The following is a 17,423-nucleotide window of genomic DNA, read 5'->3' on the forward strand; positions in this document are numbered from 1 at the left end:
TTTGCTAGTTAACATGTCATTAGCTACTGCTCAAATTAAAAGAAAAAGCAAAACAAACAAAAAAACAGTAAAAATATGCCAGATTTTTTGGAGTCCTTCAAAAGGATTGAACCGAATTTCAGGAAAAAAATAAAAATAACATTTCAGATGTACTCTGACAGCAGAGGAATGTACTTTGTGGATTTTGGAATGCCTTCAGAGTAGTTAGTATTATTAACAAAACTCTTTATACAAAAACAAAGCACATTGGTGCCCCTCTAAGAGAGAAAGAGTGCAAACAAATGATTTTCCTAAATAAGGCTCATGCCCTTACAGTCATTATGTGGGCTTTCACCTTCCCTCATTCAGGGTATACATAAGGCTAGTGAAAGGACTGAAGAAATACAGGCCACGATACCTTCAGTATAATCACGGCATGAACTTCTCAATGCCTTACACAGGGCCAAGTTGATGCTGTAGCACAGATGTTGGCTAAGGCTTAATTTTGGATAAAAACAAAGCACTTAGATGTTTTAAGGGCGCATCTGGAAGGTACAGTGAGAACTGCAGCTGACTTCTGACGGCGACTGACTGCCATTTGTTACTAGAGCTCACAAGCTGGTGGTCTTGGTTCAATCTTCAAGAATAGCAATTGTACCCAAAATGATTTCCATGCTTTCATCTACATCTGACAGAGACATCATGTTGCCACAATACACACCATCAACTTCTCATAAGAATGTTCTATAGAAGAAAAACAAGTGGATATTTTTGCAGATTACCTTTTCCATAAATTTAAAGTTGCCTAGAAAAAGAAATGGGTACCTGCATATATACAATAAAAACTTAATTAAGAAAGTACATTCAAAATTCTCTTTGTTGATGACAGTCACTAATAACTTTATTTTAATGACTCCATAATGCTGATCATTCTCTCCGCTCTCCACCCAATTAAATTTTGGTGAGTTTCACGTATCAGTGAGAAATGACAGCTGCTCTTTCCACTGAACGCTGCATTTGCTGGTGCATGCTCGTGACATTTTAAGTTCTTCAATATCAGCAGCATGTTTAGATTAAAAGAAATGCTACAGATTCAGCAAGCAAGGAGGCAAGGTTAGAAACAAGAAGCTCTAAAAGTTTTTAAAGGAATTCAGTTTATACAATGATTAATTTGCTTCTGTAGCCTATTAAAAGCTCCAGAGTTTAGGATTACAAGGGTCTGCATGTTACTTGCTGGAGTGAACATTTTCAATTCCTAGTTAAAAAACAAATCTCTCCTGGATAGCTTTCTTACACAAAGTAATTCCTTCTAATATTAGTCAAATGTGTCTGATCTTGATAATTAGACTTGACCCACAAAACCAAGGGAATTTCATTTCTTAGCAAAAGACTAAGAATTTAGTCCAACACTGCATCAAAGTAGCAAGCCTTTGTGTTGGACTGCTAGCAAGATGTTCTAGGAAGAACTTGGGATCTTCTAAATTCATGCTTCCAATATAAGAGAGCCACAGAGCAGTCCTTTCAACATGCAGTAAAGTCCATGTATTCTACAGGCACTTATTTCTCTATTAGATGATGCAGTTATTTTAAACCTTTGCAGATCAGAGTACTATAAAGATGTAACTGTCCAGAGATTTGCTTAGACTTTTATAAATCTACAACAATAAAAAAAAGCTAAGTAGTAGCTTTTTTTATCTCCATGCTATCTCATTTTAGCGTAAAGCTGGAAAGATGACCTACGGCAGCAGTTACTGCTTGACACATAATTAATTCATACAGACACATTCAAATTAGATGCCAGAGGTTTCCTTTTGTTTACCCTAGTTTTAGTCTAGGAAACATATGACTGAGCCTACAATATATGCTATACTTCGGGATTCATAAAAGTTAACTATAGTTTGGAAATTTTCAAGACTTACCTATCCAACACTCCAGGCGGGCACAGGGAGTTGTCTTCACCACATCAGGAGGATCCACGCCGACATTTAGGCACAAAACTAAGGCAACACTAACAGTCTTCATCTAGAAATAAGAGACAATAAATGCTTACTTAGTGTAGAAAGTATCAATTTTTATTTGGGTTGGAATTTTACTGCTACTATAACTTTTGAAGAATTTCAACTAAGCTTCATTATCTGCTCTTTAACACAGACTATTTTAAGGAAGGCATGACTGATCACATTTTCCCTCTTTTTAGTATACCAGTACTTAGATTTTACATTACTATTTTTATTATTATTTCCACAGCCCTTTCTTCAACTATATAGCATGGAAATAGATATCACTGGACTTCTGCTAAGCATCTTAAATTAGTCAATGTCTACTGAAATACATTATTAATATAAGTGAATGTGCTATTCAGGGTTCCTGATTAATATCAGAATATAGAATGTCCTTTCTAATATTATGCCCAAAAGAAATAAAGGGGGGGGGGGGACCTAAGCAACCAACCAAAACAAAAAGTGTTTAGCCAATGTTTTTCTTTTGCCGTTTTCTTAAGATCCCTAACATGTTAGTTATCCTGGATATGTCTTACAGTTCTCTGAACTTGTAAGGTGTATTGTAGCCAAGATTCTTAGTTAAGGTTCTCATAATTATCTAAATTTTTTTTGTTTTTTTTTTAATATTGCCATTTTCAGGGGCAGTCCTGTACTTTGCTACCTTTTATTCTTTTGTCTGAAGTTCTGCAGTGGGAGAAGCTTCAGCAGACTAAAAGGGATGTTTTGGAAATCTGTGTGCGTACGCAAGATCCCCCCATGCACACCGTCTACACGCTGTATGAAAAACTTGGCATCTCAAAGCTTCTAACTGAAAGCTTCCCTTTCAATTCACCTTAAATGTTCACAAACCCTGGAGAGGGACCAGATCTGAAAATCCTAACTGAATGTTTCTGATGATGTTAATCCTTCTGTAGCTACGTAGGTCATGTAGCCCCAGAATCCCACCAGCTGTTATTTCATCGGCCTTTAAAATCGGCCTCCCTGTAAGAAACCTGGCCCGATCAAACCTACAATTCCTAACTTAGTAACTGCGCCAAAACTGAATTACACGCATCCAAAGCGGTAAGTGCTGCAAAAAGCCCTGAAAGAAGTAAAGCATTTGCTGTTAAAGGAACGAGCATGTCCCTGCCCAACCAGGTGGGGTTAGTCTCCGAATCTCAACGTCCTTCTTACACCAAGCCTGCCGGGGGCCTGAAAGGGAAATCACCAAGAAAAACAAGTGCCAGCGGTGCACTACTGTATTATTTCTCTTCCAGCCCGAGCTGCAATAACGCCTAAACTTGCTACCACAGACCAAGTTTCGGGTTCCACCTAAGTGACAAGTCTGAGATACGCGTGATTGATACCGTCTTCATTTCATTTCAGCCACTTCCTCTCATCTTTAGATCCTCATTGCAAAACAAAAATGAAGAAACCACAGCGCAATAAACTTGTAACTTTGTTCCTCAGTCAATGAGGTTACTATAAACACAACCAGCTTTTTAGTGAACAAAGCCCCTTTTAGGGGATTTATTTGTGCAGTAACAGTTAAGGACAACTTTTTCAAAAAAAGTTTCCAAACAGAAAACTCAACTAGTGTCTTGGCTGCAAAAAATACAATTCCATGTTAAAAGACATTACTATTAAAACCTGCCTATTGGAATCATGCCAAATCCATTTTCCCGTGAATACACCAATACACGATGTCCCCAGGCGCCGCGCGCGCTCCTTGCTCAGGACGCCGCTCCAGCGCGCTGAGAAAGCTGGCGCCGAGGCGAGCCCGGCACTTCTGCCAGTCTCCTCCACACGCCCTTCGCATCGCAGCCATGAAAAGGTTATATACAAGGAAACTTATGTCTTTAAAATCTGTCTCCCTATTAAATAAGATTCCGTTGTTAGAAGCTTACATTATGAAAGCAAGCTACCGTATTTTCTGTTCCAGTTCCTTCCAAACACCAGGATTTCCCGGCGGGGTACGGATACAGCGTGCCTGGGCTTTCTAGTCACGATGTCACGGTATACTTATTTTGGGAGAAATCACCACTTAGTGTGGTCTTGGTGCTGATTCAATAAAAACAGCATAAAACTGATCAAGCAGCACATTTAGACATGCTGCTATAGCCACAAGGGGCACCACAAACACAGGAAATCCAACTCTATTGACATCTTAACTATCACCTAAAAGGAGCATTAAACCAACTCTTAAACACCATAGCCAGTTAAAAATATTGTTTGAAAATTACTATTTTGCAGCTTTATGCTCTTCTCCAAACTCTCCTTCACACCAGTACCTAAATCGGAGCAGGAAAACAAAAGTAGCAATGTGGTTCACTGTATTTCCATCAAAAGTGTTCAGCATTCCCTCACTTGTCTGAAGCAAAGCCACCCGCATCTCCTCATCCCCAGGGTGCTCATTAAGATTCAGAACAGCAGGCAAAAAATAAAAAAAAAGAAAAGGAAAAAAAAAGAAAAAGAAAAACCCCACACTTACTGTAAAAGCTAGATCCACACAAATGCATAATTTATGAAGAAACTAGAAACTGGAGCAGGGAGACACTGTTCACACCAAGAAGGGGAGACCTCCGTCCTCCTCCTCCCCTTCCCGCTGCTCCTCTTTTCTTCCACTTTATCTCCCTTTCCCCCCCCCTCACTTTTCTTCATTGAGTTTATCAACACTGAACCGATGCCCTCAAAAATAAACTGTGCCATCGCCCTGGAGCTGGCTCCACGTTCCTCCGAGGGGCTCCCACCCTTCCCCGCCAGTTCTGGCGCTGGTTAGAGGCTCACCTCCGTGGGATGGAGGGCGACTGCAGCCCCGGTTTTACAGAACCTCGCGCAAAGGGCTCACTGCTGGTTTGCGACAATAAAGGCTCTAATAATAAGGATCCCGCAACAAGAACAACCAAAAGCCCCAATATAATTATAAATATAACAGGCACACCTGAAATTTTGTTCACAAAAAGTGCACTTAGTTAAAAAAAAAAAAAAAAAAAAAAGTTACCTCAAAGTCATTGACTTATTTGTCTCCTGATCCAAAACACACACTGAGAATCACCGACTCGGACAAAACAGAAGACAATGAATAAAACAGTGCCCAGCACTAATAAAAGCAAAAACTCACAAAATTTGTACAGGATGAATTGAGAAATTTTATGTCATAAAGATGGCGTGTCTTTTAAAAGGATTCAGACACTACCTGAAAACTTCAAAGACAAAAGCTACATACACCTTAAAATACCAGTAAATAAATTACTCTGCTATGAGAACAAATTAGCTCATGCATGATGAAGGCTGCTGCATGTAAGTGGCAATAGATCAAAATAGTCCCCGTTAGTCTTAAAACCTCAGGGGAAGTTTTTTAATGCTTTTTTGCCAGTAAAGCATGTCTGGCACCTGATATTTTAGTGCCTTATTTTTTCCTCAGCAAATGCACATGGCTTTCGTCCTGCTTACCCATTTCACATACCGCAGTGACTATTAGACACAATGAAAGCATCGCGTTACTTCAGCGTTGCAACAAACAGTAATTACAGCCTGCAATCTGAAAGTTCTCTATTACCTTTGGGACAATAACAAAAGATAAGGAAAGAATTTCATTTAGAAAGTGATGTTTTTCAAAATTTAGTGTCATCTTTTTCTACCTTCCATTTCATAAAACCCACCTGATACGCTTAAAGTATTAAGAGACGCACAGTTCCAGAAGAGTTTTTGCTTGACCTGCCTGTGGACTAGGCAAAGATAAGAAATATTTAACGTAAGATCACAAGTAGATAGTCCTTTACTATTTCACGATATACCAACTATGCCCATTTGTAGAGATTATTAATATTCAGCAGTATGATCTGGGAAAAAAGAAAAAACACAAAACAACTGACCAATACAGAACTCTTTGAGAAGGATCTTTAAACTGTGCCTGTACACAAAGATGCCTTTTTAGTATACTAAATCTATTATGAATTCACGCAGCCCCAGAAAAGACATTGTGTCGTAGAATGTTACGGTGCACTAACATTCCTACAAGCCATCATACACTGGCAAACAGGCACTAAAATCCAGAAGAAAATAAAGAAAACTACATATACAAGGCAAAATAAGTTATTAGCAGTGAAAACATACAAATCATTCTTTCAAGAGACAACATTCTTCCAAACAATCTTTTCTGTCTCATTTATTTACTGTTTCCCCTTTGTGGCCTAACACTGCTTTGTTTTCCAATATTTTACTAGTAATGTCTGATCTGTGGCTTTCATTGTACATACCACTGTTTATTTTCTATTCCCAAGTTTTGTGTTTTAAATAAGTATTTCTCCTTGAAAACAGACAGTAAACCAGTGATGAAAAGTAACAGTCTAGCTAAGTGATCCCATAGACGAACAGGGTTATCCTGCTCTCCGCCTACCTCCTCGCAAAGGAGGTAAAGTATTATACTTCATGGCTGTTCGCTCTACCCAGAAAGAGCACCTCTTCAGTAAGAGCTGCAGCTCTCACACTGCCCTCTGACTCCTGCTCAACATCTATCTATGACGTCCAGTCATTACAAATCAAAAGACTGAGCCCAAAAAGCTGAATAATGCTTTTTGCATTTCTAAACTGTTTTGTGATATACTACTGGAAGCTTTAAAGCTTAGTAATACAACAAGTACTAGGACATCCTCATCTGCCATTAAAACGCAGTGGAAATGTTCTTTTCTACACATCAAGAATACATCCACCTGAATACATTTCAACAAGATTTTGTCAAAATTAATAAAGAAAACACATGAGTATTTGGCATGCTTCTAGGAAAACCAATATCCAAAATGCTTTCTCACCAAAGGCCCAAGATCAAAACCATGAAAGGCTCCTTTAGTGGGCTCTTCAGCATGCTTTGCATCGGAAAAAAAGCACAGAGCATTCACAGCTTTGTATTGCATGCAATTAAAATGATTTAATAACTCTGGGTGAGAACTTACAATACCTAAACGGCAAAATCCACTTGGTCAAAAAGCACTGTGAAGTAAGGAGGCTGAATTCAAACCCCAAATCTTTCAGAAACAGGAACAAGCAATCAGAGGTAGTTGTGTCTGTTATTACGCTAAAGAAGTTAAAAGAATTCCCAGAGATTATAAAAACAGAATATTCCTTCACAGAAACTCTGCTGACTGTAATATATTATTAAAACTAACACTTAAGAATAAATTTTTATACATCATTTACCAAAACCATGGTTTATCAGTTCCTGATTTCCCAAATCGCTCGAGTCTCTTTTTCAAATTTCAGTACAGCACTGTTTGTACTTCCTCCCACGATGCTCCGGGTGAAAAGCTGCACAAATCTGTTAATCTAGTCCGTAGTGTCTCCATTTCCTTTATCTGACTTTACTAATCCAAGACTTTCCTGGGGTTCCTTGGTTACGTGTTTTTTCTTCTAAGTCATTAGATAAGTTACTGTTCAGAATTCTCCCAGCTTTTACATTTGCATTGCTATCAATGATCTACCCTGCCTTTTTTTTTTTTTTCCTTAGCTTTGACAGGGGTAAGATCTCCTGCTTTGATCTGTAGCTGTATTAGAAGAGAGGATGCTTATTAAAGCACTTGACATTAAACAACTCTGATCTTCAGCAAAATACGCAAATTTCAAATACTTTTGCATTCACCTCTTATTTCACTTCTAAACAAAACAGATTTGCAGATGAGACTAATGTAGCCTGCAGCTATTTGAAACCAAAATTAGTGCAATTTCTGCAGTTATTTTCAGCAAGAAAAATGATTACATTCAGTTGCCGATTGAAAAAACAGAGGTTTTATCATCACAGGGAGCCTAAGTTATTCTGTTGTAACATACCTAAAAGTAATTTCAGTCCATATTGAAAATGAGACACCTGTTATCACCAGATGCTAAATATTTGTTATAGATTAATTAAAAAAAAAGATAGCAACTGAGAGAGGCATGTAACCGTTTTATCTTCTAATTTCACCATCACACGAGCAAGTCAGTCATAATGAATTTACAAGAAATTTTGCATTTTGGGGTAAAACCCCACCTAACATTTCAGAATGGACATTTCTAAACGCATTAGTATTTTATTTCTACATTGCAATTTTCAAGCTGGAAAGCACCTGCTTAAAGATTACACAGGTGAACGCAAAAGAGGTAAACCAGAATAGTTTTTCACCAGTAAGTTAAAGCTTGTTTCTGTGAGTTAATACAAACACAAGATAAGGTCAGCTCTAAACGTAAAATATATGTTGCTACATTATTTTACAAAGCGAATATGTATGTATCAGCATTAAATACAAATACTATGACTGATTTCCAGATTGAGAAATTCTTATACCCATCTAGTTTTAGAAATCCCCCATTGACTAGCAGACTCAGTTCTTCCTGCTTGTTCAGCAAACTCATTCCCCTCCTAAAGACTTCTTTTGGGGCGTTTTTCTTTATAGGTATTTATACACACTCAGTTCACACCTTTAAACCAAAAGGCAAAACCAGCTAGGTGTCCATAGGTAACTCCAAAACATTAACTTTTTTGGTGACATACAATTAAATACTTTAACAAGGAGTCCTCTAAACATTGAGCAATAAGAACAAAATTTAGTAAATGAAACACTGTTTTCCGCCTACAGTTTCAGTTAGAGATCAGTCTGCAACACTCAAAATAGCTTTTTCCCTTTCCCATGCCGCATGGAAGTCTTTATGTATCGCACCCCTACCCGGCAGGCGTTTCTCACCAGAAGACAGCCTCTCGCAGAAACCCCGCCGAACGGGAGGGCAGCATGCCCGGGCTCACGACGGATGAGCCACGGAGGGAGAGGAGCGGCCCCAACGCGCTGGCAACTTCCCATTCCAGGCTCCAAGCTAAGAGCGTGGCGACCCTTTGGCCAAGGTGCTTTGAACACCACGGGCAGTTTCCAAAGCTGAGGCACAAAACACACCAGCGAGAAACGCCACTAGCAGAATTCACAAAGCAGCTGGTGAAAAAGATGAAGTTTTTGAACAGGCAGACAAAACCGTGACCTTCCCAGTCAGCTTGATCACCCAGCTGCACACAAACAAAGGTTTCTCCAGAAGGCGAGTCCGACCGCATCCCACACCGACACGACTTATCGTGATCCAGTGCACAGGCAGAAGGAACACGGATCCCTGCTGTGGAGACGGAGCCCAGCTGTTTGGGGCACTGCCCTTTGAGCAGTCATTTATACCATCAAGTTCTAACTTGGTACCATTTTACACAAGTTTCACACCACAGTGTGAGAGGACTGAGATCAAGTGTTTGTCTTTCTTTTTAATGGATCCTCTCTTTAGCGGGCCAAATACCAAAATAAGAGACATGCACCAGTCCTCATGAAACCTCTTTAGCTCATCTGTAGCTTTTACAAGGTAAAACATCTAAAAAGGAAGAGCTTTCACTTTCAAGGAGGCTTTTATATACAGTATAAGAGAAGTATATCATTACAAAAAAACTCAGTGTGCTCCTCCAGAGATAAAAATAGTAGAATGTAAAGAAAAACTTGAAGTTAACATTAATAATTCAACACCTCTGCAGGTAGTCTTCAGCCATCTGTAGTCCAAAAGGTCAGTTCTTGCTGTGACTGTTGTGACAGCATATACTAGATTCCTAGACCAACTCCTCCGAGTGTTTGTTTTCCTTTTTTAACCTCTGTATTCTGCACTTCTGCTACAAAATTCCTTCAGAGGTTTATAATGTCCAACATGCTCCCCACTTACATGCCTTGGTTAGCCAGTGAATGCAGCTACTACACAAAGTTCAAGAACAGTCAGCAGTGCTAACACAGCTCCTCACAAAACAGACTTCTAACTGCCAGCTTCACTATTTACTTTATAAGCACTTCTTAAGCTTGAAGATACATTACTACTGTCAATCGATATGCAAGATATACATATACACTTCTATTTACTTGCTCCAAGAACAGCGTGCACCTTCTCTGACTGTTAGGGAATAATACCAATTGACACGCTATGGCCCAGAGACCTCAGCTTCTGAAGGTGCCCTCAGAGATTAAATGTAATCGTGCATGACAGAACGGCTCTTAAGATTAAAAACTACACAGTCAAGGAGGCTGATTCACTCTGTCATAGCAAAGCATCAAGATATTGCTTTTAAAACACTGCTGAGTTGTATAGACCCAAAATGGTGTTTTCTTGGCCCTGCTAATCATTCCTTTAAATCAATAAGAAATAGTAGGAAGCAAATTATTTTACTTCTATTATCTTTTTGCTTCCTTCATAAAACATGCAAAAATGATCACCTAAAGACATTCATAGATCTTACTCCTAGTTTGATTTGTGACAGTGGGTTTCCTCTCACCTCAGCACAACTCTATCCGCTTTGCATTCTATCCAGGCTTCTCATCATACCACTGCAGTCTCACTCCTTTCTAGCACTATCTTTAAAAAAGCATCCATCTTCCTATGCATTGACTTACCTCCTCATCTTCCTTAAAAAATATTATTTCCAATTACTCCTGGAAAATTACTTTTAGATCTTTAACAACTCAATAGTCTATGCTACACAGTGTATAATGGGAGCAGGAATCACATTGTCCCCTTTAAGTGGAGTCCCCGAGCTACGTTTAACCTCATTAAATTATTATTATTTTTTTTTAAATAACAGTTTTCTGAGCATAGGGGAACAAATAGAAGAAAATGAACAAGAAAAAAAGATGAGATCAAGTCTGTTATTTAAACTGAAGAGTTAGGAAAGCAGAGATGAAGATGCCTGGAAGTGCTTGAGAGCTGTACAGAACAGAACAGTGTCCTCCTGCCTAATGAAACTCAACCAGCTGATCACTTCAAGGACTTTAATTTCTTACTGCTGATGTGCCCTGGAAGAATGGGAGAGAAAGGAGGAATCATTGAGGGGGAAACAATCAAGCTTCTCTTAGAGGAATTTATGTGGTAGTTCGTGCCTCTTTCTGAGGCTTCGTCAGACTAGATGGAAGTCAAGCAGGGAATGCCACGAGTATCGAACCCCACTTAGATGACAGGACATACAGTGAGCGATAGAGGGATTTGAATCATCACTTTCTACCACAGACTTTTCTGCACACTTTTGAGGCACTACTCCTTTTTTCTGTTCTGCAATGTGCAGCTAATGACACTGCCATCTCTCGCTGCCCCCAACAAAAGCCACTTCCTCCTGTAGATCACCCTGCCACAACACAGAAAAATACCAAATTAAAACTATTGGTGAGGGTGTCACTGCGGGAGCCACTGGGACAAAAAGGTACAAACCTAAGAAGGAACACTTATTCTGCCAAGTGCCAATGACACTGACTTATTACACCACCAACTATAAAACCTCCCTGTGTAATAAAGGCAGTTATTGTACTGCATTCCTTCTCTATAGGCACAAATAATATTTACAGAAAGGTTTCAAAGTTAAAAAAAAAAAAAAAAAAAAGCTCCAACAAAAGATGTGCTGAAGAGATTCGTACTTGCCTTGGGTTAAGAAGTTGTCCTTTTGACATTCAGAGGAACCTTTAAGGGAATCTGATAAAGTGCAGGTCTATGACCTGTTCATATCTAGAGAGCAGCAGAGGTCAGTCTGGTCTCTGTTTCATGCCTAACGGAAAACTAATAGCACAGCTAATTCTCAAAAGCCCAGCGGTCCAGGATGAAGTGAAAAACACAACTGAACGTATATTGGCTAAAGAAGCACTTGCTCTTCTTTCTACAGAAGGGGTAAGAAAAGCAGCACAGCAGCCTAGGAATCATTAAGTTATGTTCTAAAACGGCAGAAGACAAGCAAGAAACCAGGGCAGCTTAAGTACCCTTTTACCTTTAAAAAGCAGGGAAAGCAAGCATGGAGTGGCCTGGGAGGTAAGCAGCAGAGGTCTTGGGAGGTGAGCAGTGAAGAGCAGTAGCCCATACAGAGAGGACACCTGCCGGGCAAGCGGCTGCTCCTGCTCCGGTGAGGCAGTTCTCCTGAAAAGGGCCCTTCAGAGAAAGTGTGGGCAAAGGGGGTGCAGAATGCAGTAACCAGAGCAAGAGATGTTCAGAGCGATGGGGTAACTCGGATGGGAAGGGGCAGAACTGGTCCGTGGAAGGCTTGCCGGGCGTGCAGTCCAAGCGCACCGCCGGACATGCCCGGGCACTAGTGCTTCCCCCTCTCCCCAGCAAGCAGGAGCTCTTCAGGCCCCAAACCTATGTGTTACCTACTGCACTCTACAGCATAACTTCACATTAAAGAATATCACTAACACGGACCTGTTTTTGTTAAGTATTTCATTAAATGAGTTATTAAAAGAGACATTTACAGTACATTCTTTGTAGAAGTTGAGAAGAACATCACAAAAACATCTAATCAAATTTACATCTTATCAAGTTTATCAAATTTATTCAGAAATGCCAGTTAAAACTACTAGAGACAAAGAACAATCAATAATCTCCCTCAGTCATCAGTGGCCATACTAAGCTAACAGCCACCTTCAAAAACATTCAAGGGTAGAAGATCAGCATACCAGCAAGCTAATCAAAAAAAAAGTATCAGGAGAAAAAAAAAAAACACCCAAACTCCCCCCAAAACCTACATAACCCAGGAAGACAAACAAAATGAAACTCCAAGGAGGCCTGTAAGCCTCAAAATTCCCTATCTACACACAGGTAGAGAAAGGAAACATAAGAACCAGAGAAGCATTAACAAAGCATTTCCAAAAAGTTCACATAACCTTCTGTCTCTCAGCCACTGGAACATACAGAATGCCAAAATAAAAAAAGTGGTAGGTGTCAACAGAACAGATGTTTCACAGTTTTCTCCATGAGAGCTTTATGTGGAACAGCCTACTACCATCTGGCTATTCAGGGTGCTACCAATGTTTATTAACATTTGCCACACTTGAGAAACTAGATGAAAAACCTCATACAGCAATAAATATTTTTTAATTAAAGTATGCAATTTACAGTAATAGTCCAGCACTTATGTACATATTTCCAGGGGTATATTCTTGCCTTGTCTTCTATTAACAGGCCTTTCAAATTTCTAAAAGCATGCTAAACGGGCAGGGGGGAATTAGTCACCGCAACATATATGTTGTAAGTGGCAATAAACAAATATTGCCCATCTCCTCTGCACATACCATATGTTCAGTTACCTTAGTACAGAATACTTTTTGAATGGGGGAGGAGCAGTTATTTTCTGTCATTCCATTTGCTAATGGTGAATTCTCTCTCCGTTCTAAATCATCTTTGCAAGTGATAACATTGTCAGTTCCTTTCCAACACATTACACTGCATTTCTATCACTTATTACTCACATTGCAAATGTAATTACAGCCAAGTACTCTCAGGGAGCTATTTAAGGGAATAAGTGTCCTGGTCATTTCTGTCTACCAAGACATTATAATTTTTCACTTACAAGAACTATTTTCTTCCCATCAAATTGGTAGAAGCAGGAATACCAAACTTGGAGCTTTGCAATGCTTAATATACTTTGCCTATTCTAATCTTTAAAGCCTTAAGCCAAAACAAAAAAAATCTGACTTGCTTCCAAGTTCCTAAGGGACCACAGAAAATTCCCTACAGAGTTTCCTGGTCATGAGGGACCATGAGGGGAAAAGGAGAATGACCAGATCCAAATGACTAGAAAAACTCTACAGTAAAGCATGTTTTTATTCTGTGATCACTGTCATTCCAAAAATTAGAATGACCGATAATTCACAGACACAAGGTTTTATCTCAAAACTTTGTATCTTGAATAATAAAAGAAAAAACATTTGAATGTGAAGTTTGGATGCACCAGAACATCTTCAATTTTAATCTAAAGTTACCATGAACACAACAGTAACTGATGCAAGTGAATGATTATATCCACCACATATAGAACTCTCTACTAGCACAAATTTGAACTTATCTAAGAGTTTGACTGCTGACTTCAAACAGCCTGTTTTTAAAGAAAAATAGTTTCAAGCTCGATTTAAAGAACATGCAGACAAATGTATCTACAATTACACATTTACTCTGTATGCTCAACCATCAGAAACAGGTTACACATTATCTTGCAAAAAGTCCTCAAAACAATATTGTGGAAAAAAACCAAATCCTAAATATGCTCATTATAAAAAATTATGGAAACTAATGGAGTTATTCTAATACTCCCTTTAAGCTAGTTAAGTATACCACAGAAGTTAAAGCCTAGTGCCTTCCTGTAGCAAAATACTAAACAGCTGTATCACTGCCTACCATTTGTGTCAGTTATAATCAGGCTGCACTACTGGAAAAGACGAAGTGGAAAGTTCAGGGGACGTATGGATTATATTGCCAGTAACACCAAATAACACTCATTTTACATTCACTAGCTCTCAGGTGAAGCAAGAAAATTCTTGGAATGGGAGATTGACTGAGCTGAAGATTTCAGTGTTTGCTGCCGGTGTACCAAGGTAAGATCTTTTTCTTTTAAAACGTGTGATTAGCTATACTCTTCAGGGCTGCTAATCAAAGTTCTCTCTCTGCTTAGACATAAAAACATTTGTAGGCAGTGGTAGATAGAGCACAGGCTTCCTAACTCCATCCAATCAATACACAACCACCTTAATTCAAAATGATCTTTGTTCTAGATAAGAGAAGACACAAATCTATAACTCTGATGACAGTGCTCATTACCTCCAGCAGGGGGTTCAGTTTGGGGTTTTTTGCTTTGTTTGTCTGTTTGTTTTTTTAAGACATTTGTAAACCAGCAGGTGCCCTACACTACTCACTCAATTCACACACCTCACTGATCAGCAATTGCCATTTTTAGTACTATTGAACTAAAATGGATTTCAACCACTGACCTAGAAGAGAAAAGATTCACACCATTACCAGTTCTCAGGGCCATACTAAGAGTTTATTTTCATACGAAGGGAAGAACGGAGAGCACATATCACTTGGTTTAGATCCCAGACTAACCCGCTGGTTAAACACAAACACAGTTTACAGTCCATGATCATGTACAAGCAAACACAAACCAAACATTTAAGATGTAAATTCGTTACAACTTTAAGCCAATCTAAAGTGAAGGCTGCTGCCAAAATGTGCAGTCCCATCCTCTCCCTGCCCGTCAGATTCCCGCTGCCTCATTTCATCACGCAAGGAACGTGCAATAAACTGCACTTGCGGTGCTGAAGCTAATCTCTCTCCTCCCTTCTAAGGGCAAGCGGTAGCCAAGCCACTTCCATTGCTGGGGTAACTGCAAAGTTTCTTTAGAATGAAACAACTAATTCAGGCTGAAATAATGTGCACAAACTTCCTGTACTATCAGCCTTCAATAATCTCCTTTGACACATGAAACATTTACCATTCAGGCAGGTAAGCTCAGAAAGCTCATCTGAATTAAGAACATTTGCATGCAGTCCTGTTTTAATCTACATTTCCACAGAAACCTAATTGTCTGTTCCTGTTCTCATAAAAACAGGATTTAGTTCTCACTCTGCAAGTCATGAGGCAGCTGGAAAAAAAATGTTAAAATAAAACTATTACAACCAGCTTTTTTGCTCCCTGCTTATTTTAGAAATCAATATAAGCACAGAGTAGCTTATTTAAATATTCTGAATTTAGTAGCAACTTGTCAGTAAAAAAATGGTGTATTTGAATTTTTTTTATTTTAATAAAGTTTCATGACTTGATTGCTACTGAAGCTGTGAGATTTAATTCAATATACAAAGCATAATTCCAACTCTCTTGTGTTAAAAGTATTCTTTAAATAAATAATAGATCAAAGCAGTGTCACTTCGATGGCATACATATGCCACAGAAGCAGGAGACTAAGGATAAAATGTCTTCAGAGCTGTCCTTCTGGGTGAAAGGGGGGCAAGTGAATGCTCACCTATTTTATCTAGATTTACCACTGATTATTTTTCTTGAGTCTTCCCTCTTATTAGACTCCTGTCTTCTAAAGAACCTTCAAACTCCTATAAAGTCCAGTTTTTTTAGAACTACAGAGCAAGAAGAAGAAGAAAAGAGAGAAATTCCATTCCAAAATCTTAGTGCAATCATTTCTTATAGCTATAGTAAAATTAAGATTGTTCATTAGCAAATGGCACTAGGAAGAGTGGAACTCAAGACTAGTAGAAGGTCATCATAACGATGACTAAGAGCATGACCCATCTCTGCCTATGTTTTTTCCATGATTCACATGGAGAAAAAAGATGCCACAGACTCACTTGCAACTCTGCTAAATATAGACTTGTTTTGGTTAACCTTTGAGAATTTCTTAATTATACATAGGCTTAAGTGTTTATATACAGATAAAGGCTCTCATCCTAAGCTTTGACGAGTTGATTTATCAAATTCAGAATAATGGAATGCTTTTCACACTCTGAAATAGAAACCAAGACATGAGAGGTATATCCTCTGCAGCCCTCGAGATCTCTTTCAAAAGCATCTGGAAGAGAAGAAAGGTTGCACATAGCGTCTGAAGCGAATTAGACCTGGCTGCTGGAAAGAGGTGGCTATAGACAAGAAAAGGGAGTTACAGTATATGGAAGAATGCAACAAACTAGCAGGCAGATTGAGACTGGAGGGAAATTACTACATTTTAATTCAATTAGCAACTACGGAGGTATCAGGGAGCTTGAATGCTGACCAAAACAAGCATGGCTGCAACATAAAATTTTGATCACTGGGAAATAATGCTCTAAAGCAAGGAAAGAGAGGAGACTTTTTGAAGCCAGCTAAGACAACAAAATGATAGGAATAACTTATTTATCATGCCAGAGAGCGTATAACACAACAATGACATGAAATCAGAAGAATCAACAACAACAAAAACAATCAGTATTATCTTCCTGACAGCAACAGCTGATAGATTCCTGCCTATCTTCCCTCGCAGGAGGAGGAGAAATCCCACCACATTAGAATAGACACTGAACTTGTGCATCCTGGACACCCACACATCTGGATTCCTACTATGAACTCTGGAAGGTACAACTGAAAAAGCTAACCTCCTGCCAGCCGGTTTACATTCTTTATACAGGAGAATCTGCACCTTCTAGTCATTAAGAAGGCAGAAATCACTTTAGGCTTATTTAAGTATCCGAGACAGTGGTTTTCAAAGTAGCCAGAAGCATACTCTTCATAAACTACCAATTAAAGATTTGCCTTACCACTTATCAGCTACTTTAGGATAAATTACTTCCTCAGATTTCACCTATGAAGTAAATAACAATTTACTTCTTCCTAATTCATTTTCCTCTTCACTAGTTCAGTGATCAACAGTGACCCAGTCCAGCAACAACACAATTGCATGCTGTACTTAAAATATGTGGTGCTCTGCTGCTCAAAATGAACCTCATCTTGAAGGTAAGAGAAAGGCAAGAGGAATATCTAGACAGTGCATACTCTGTTTCTGTCACTGTTTCATTAATATACCATTTATTAATTAGCATTAGTAAGATCCATCAAAAAAATGAAGCAAAGACTACCCTCTGAGCCACATCCTACCGGATTTTAATGATACAGAATCCAGACTACTACCTCCGATTCATG

General features: G+C 38.9%; 1 protein-coding gene across 2 annotated transcripts in view; it reads right to left on the reverse strand.

Moving 5' to 3' along the window:
* RPTOR (regulatory associated protein of MTOR complex 1) overlaps window positions 1-17,423 on the reverse strand; it is a 171,455-nt gene that overhangs the window by 150,612 nt on the left and 3,420 nt on the right. For both annotated transcript variants that reach the window (XM_067308133.1, XM_067308132.1), the window contains exon 2: window positions 1,899-2,001. In XM_067308133.1, the coding sequence (XP_067164234.1) occupies window positions 1,899-2,001 (103 nt within the window). The remainder of the gene's footprint in view (window positions 1-1,898; window positions 2,002-17,423) is intronic.

Source organism: Apteryx mantelli, chromosome 19 (assembly GCF_036417845.1).
Source record: "Apteryx mantelli isolate bAptMan1 chromosome 19, bAptMan1.hap1, whole genome shotgun sequence".
Lineage (NCBI taxonomy): Eukaryota > Metazoa > Chordata > Aves > Apterygiformes > Apterygidae > Apteryx > Apteryx mantelli.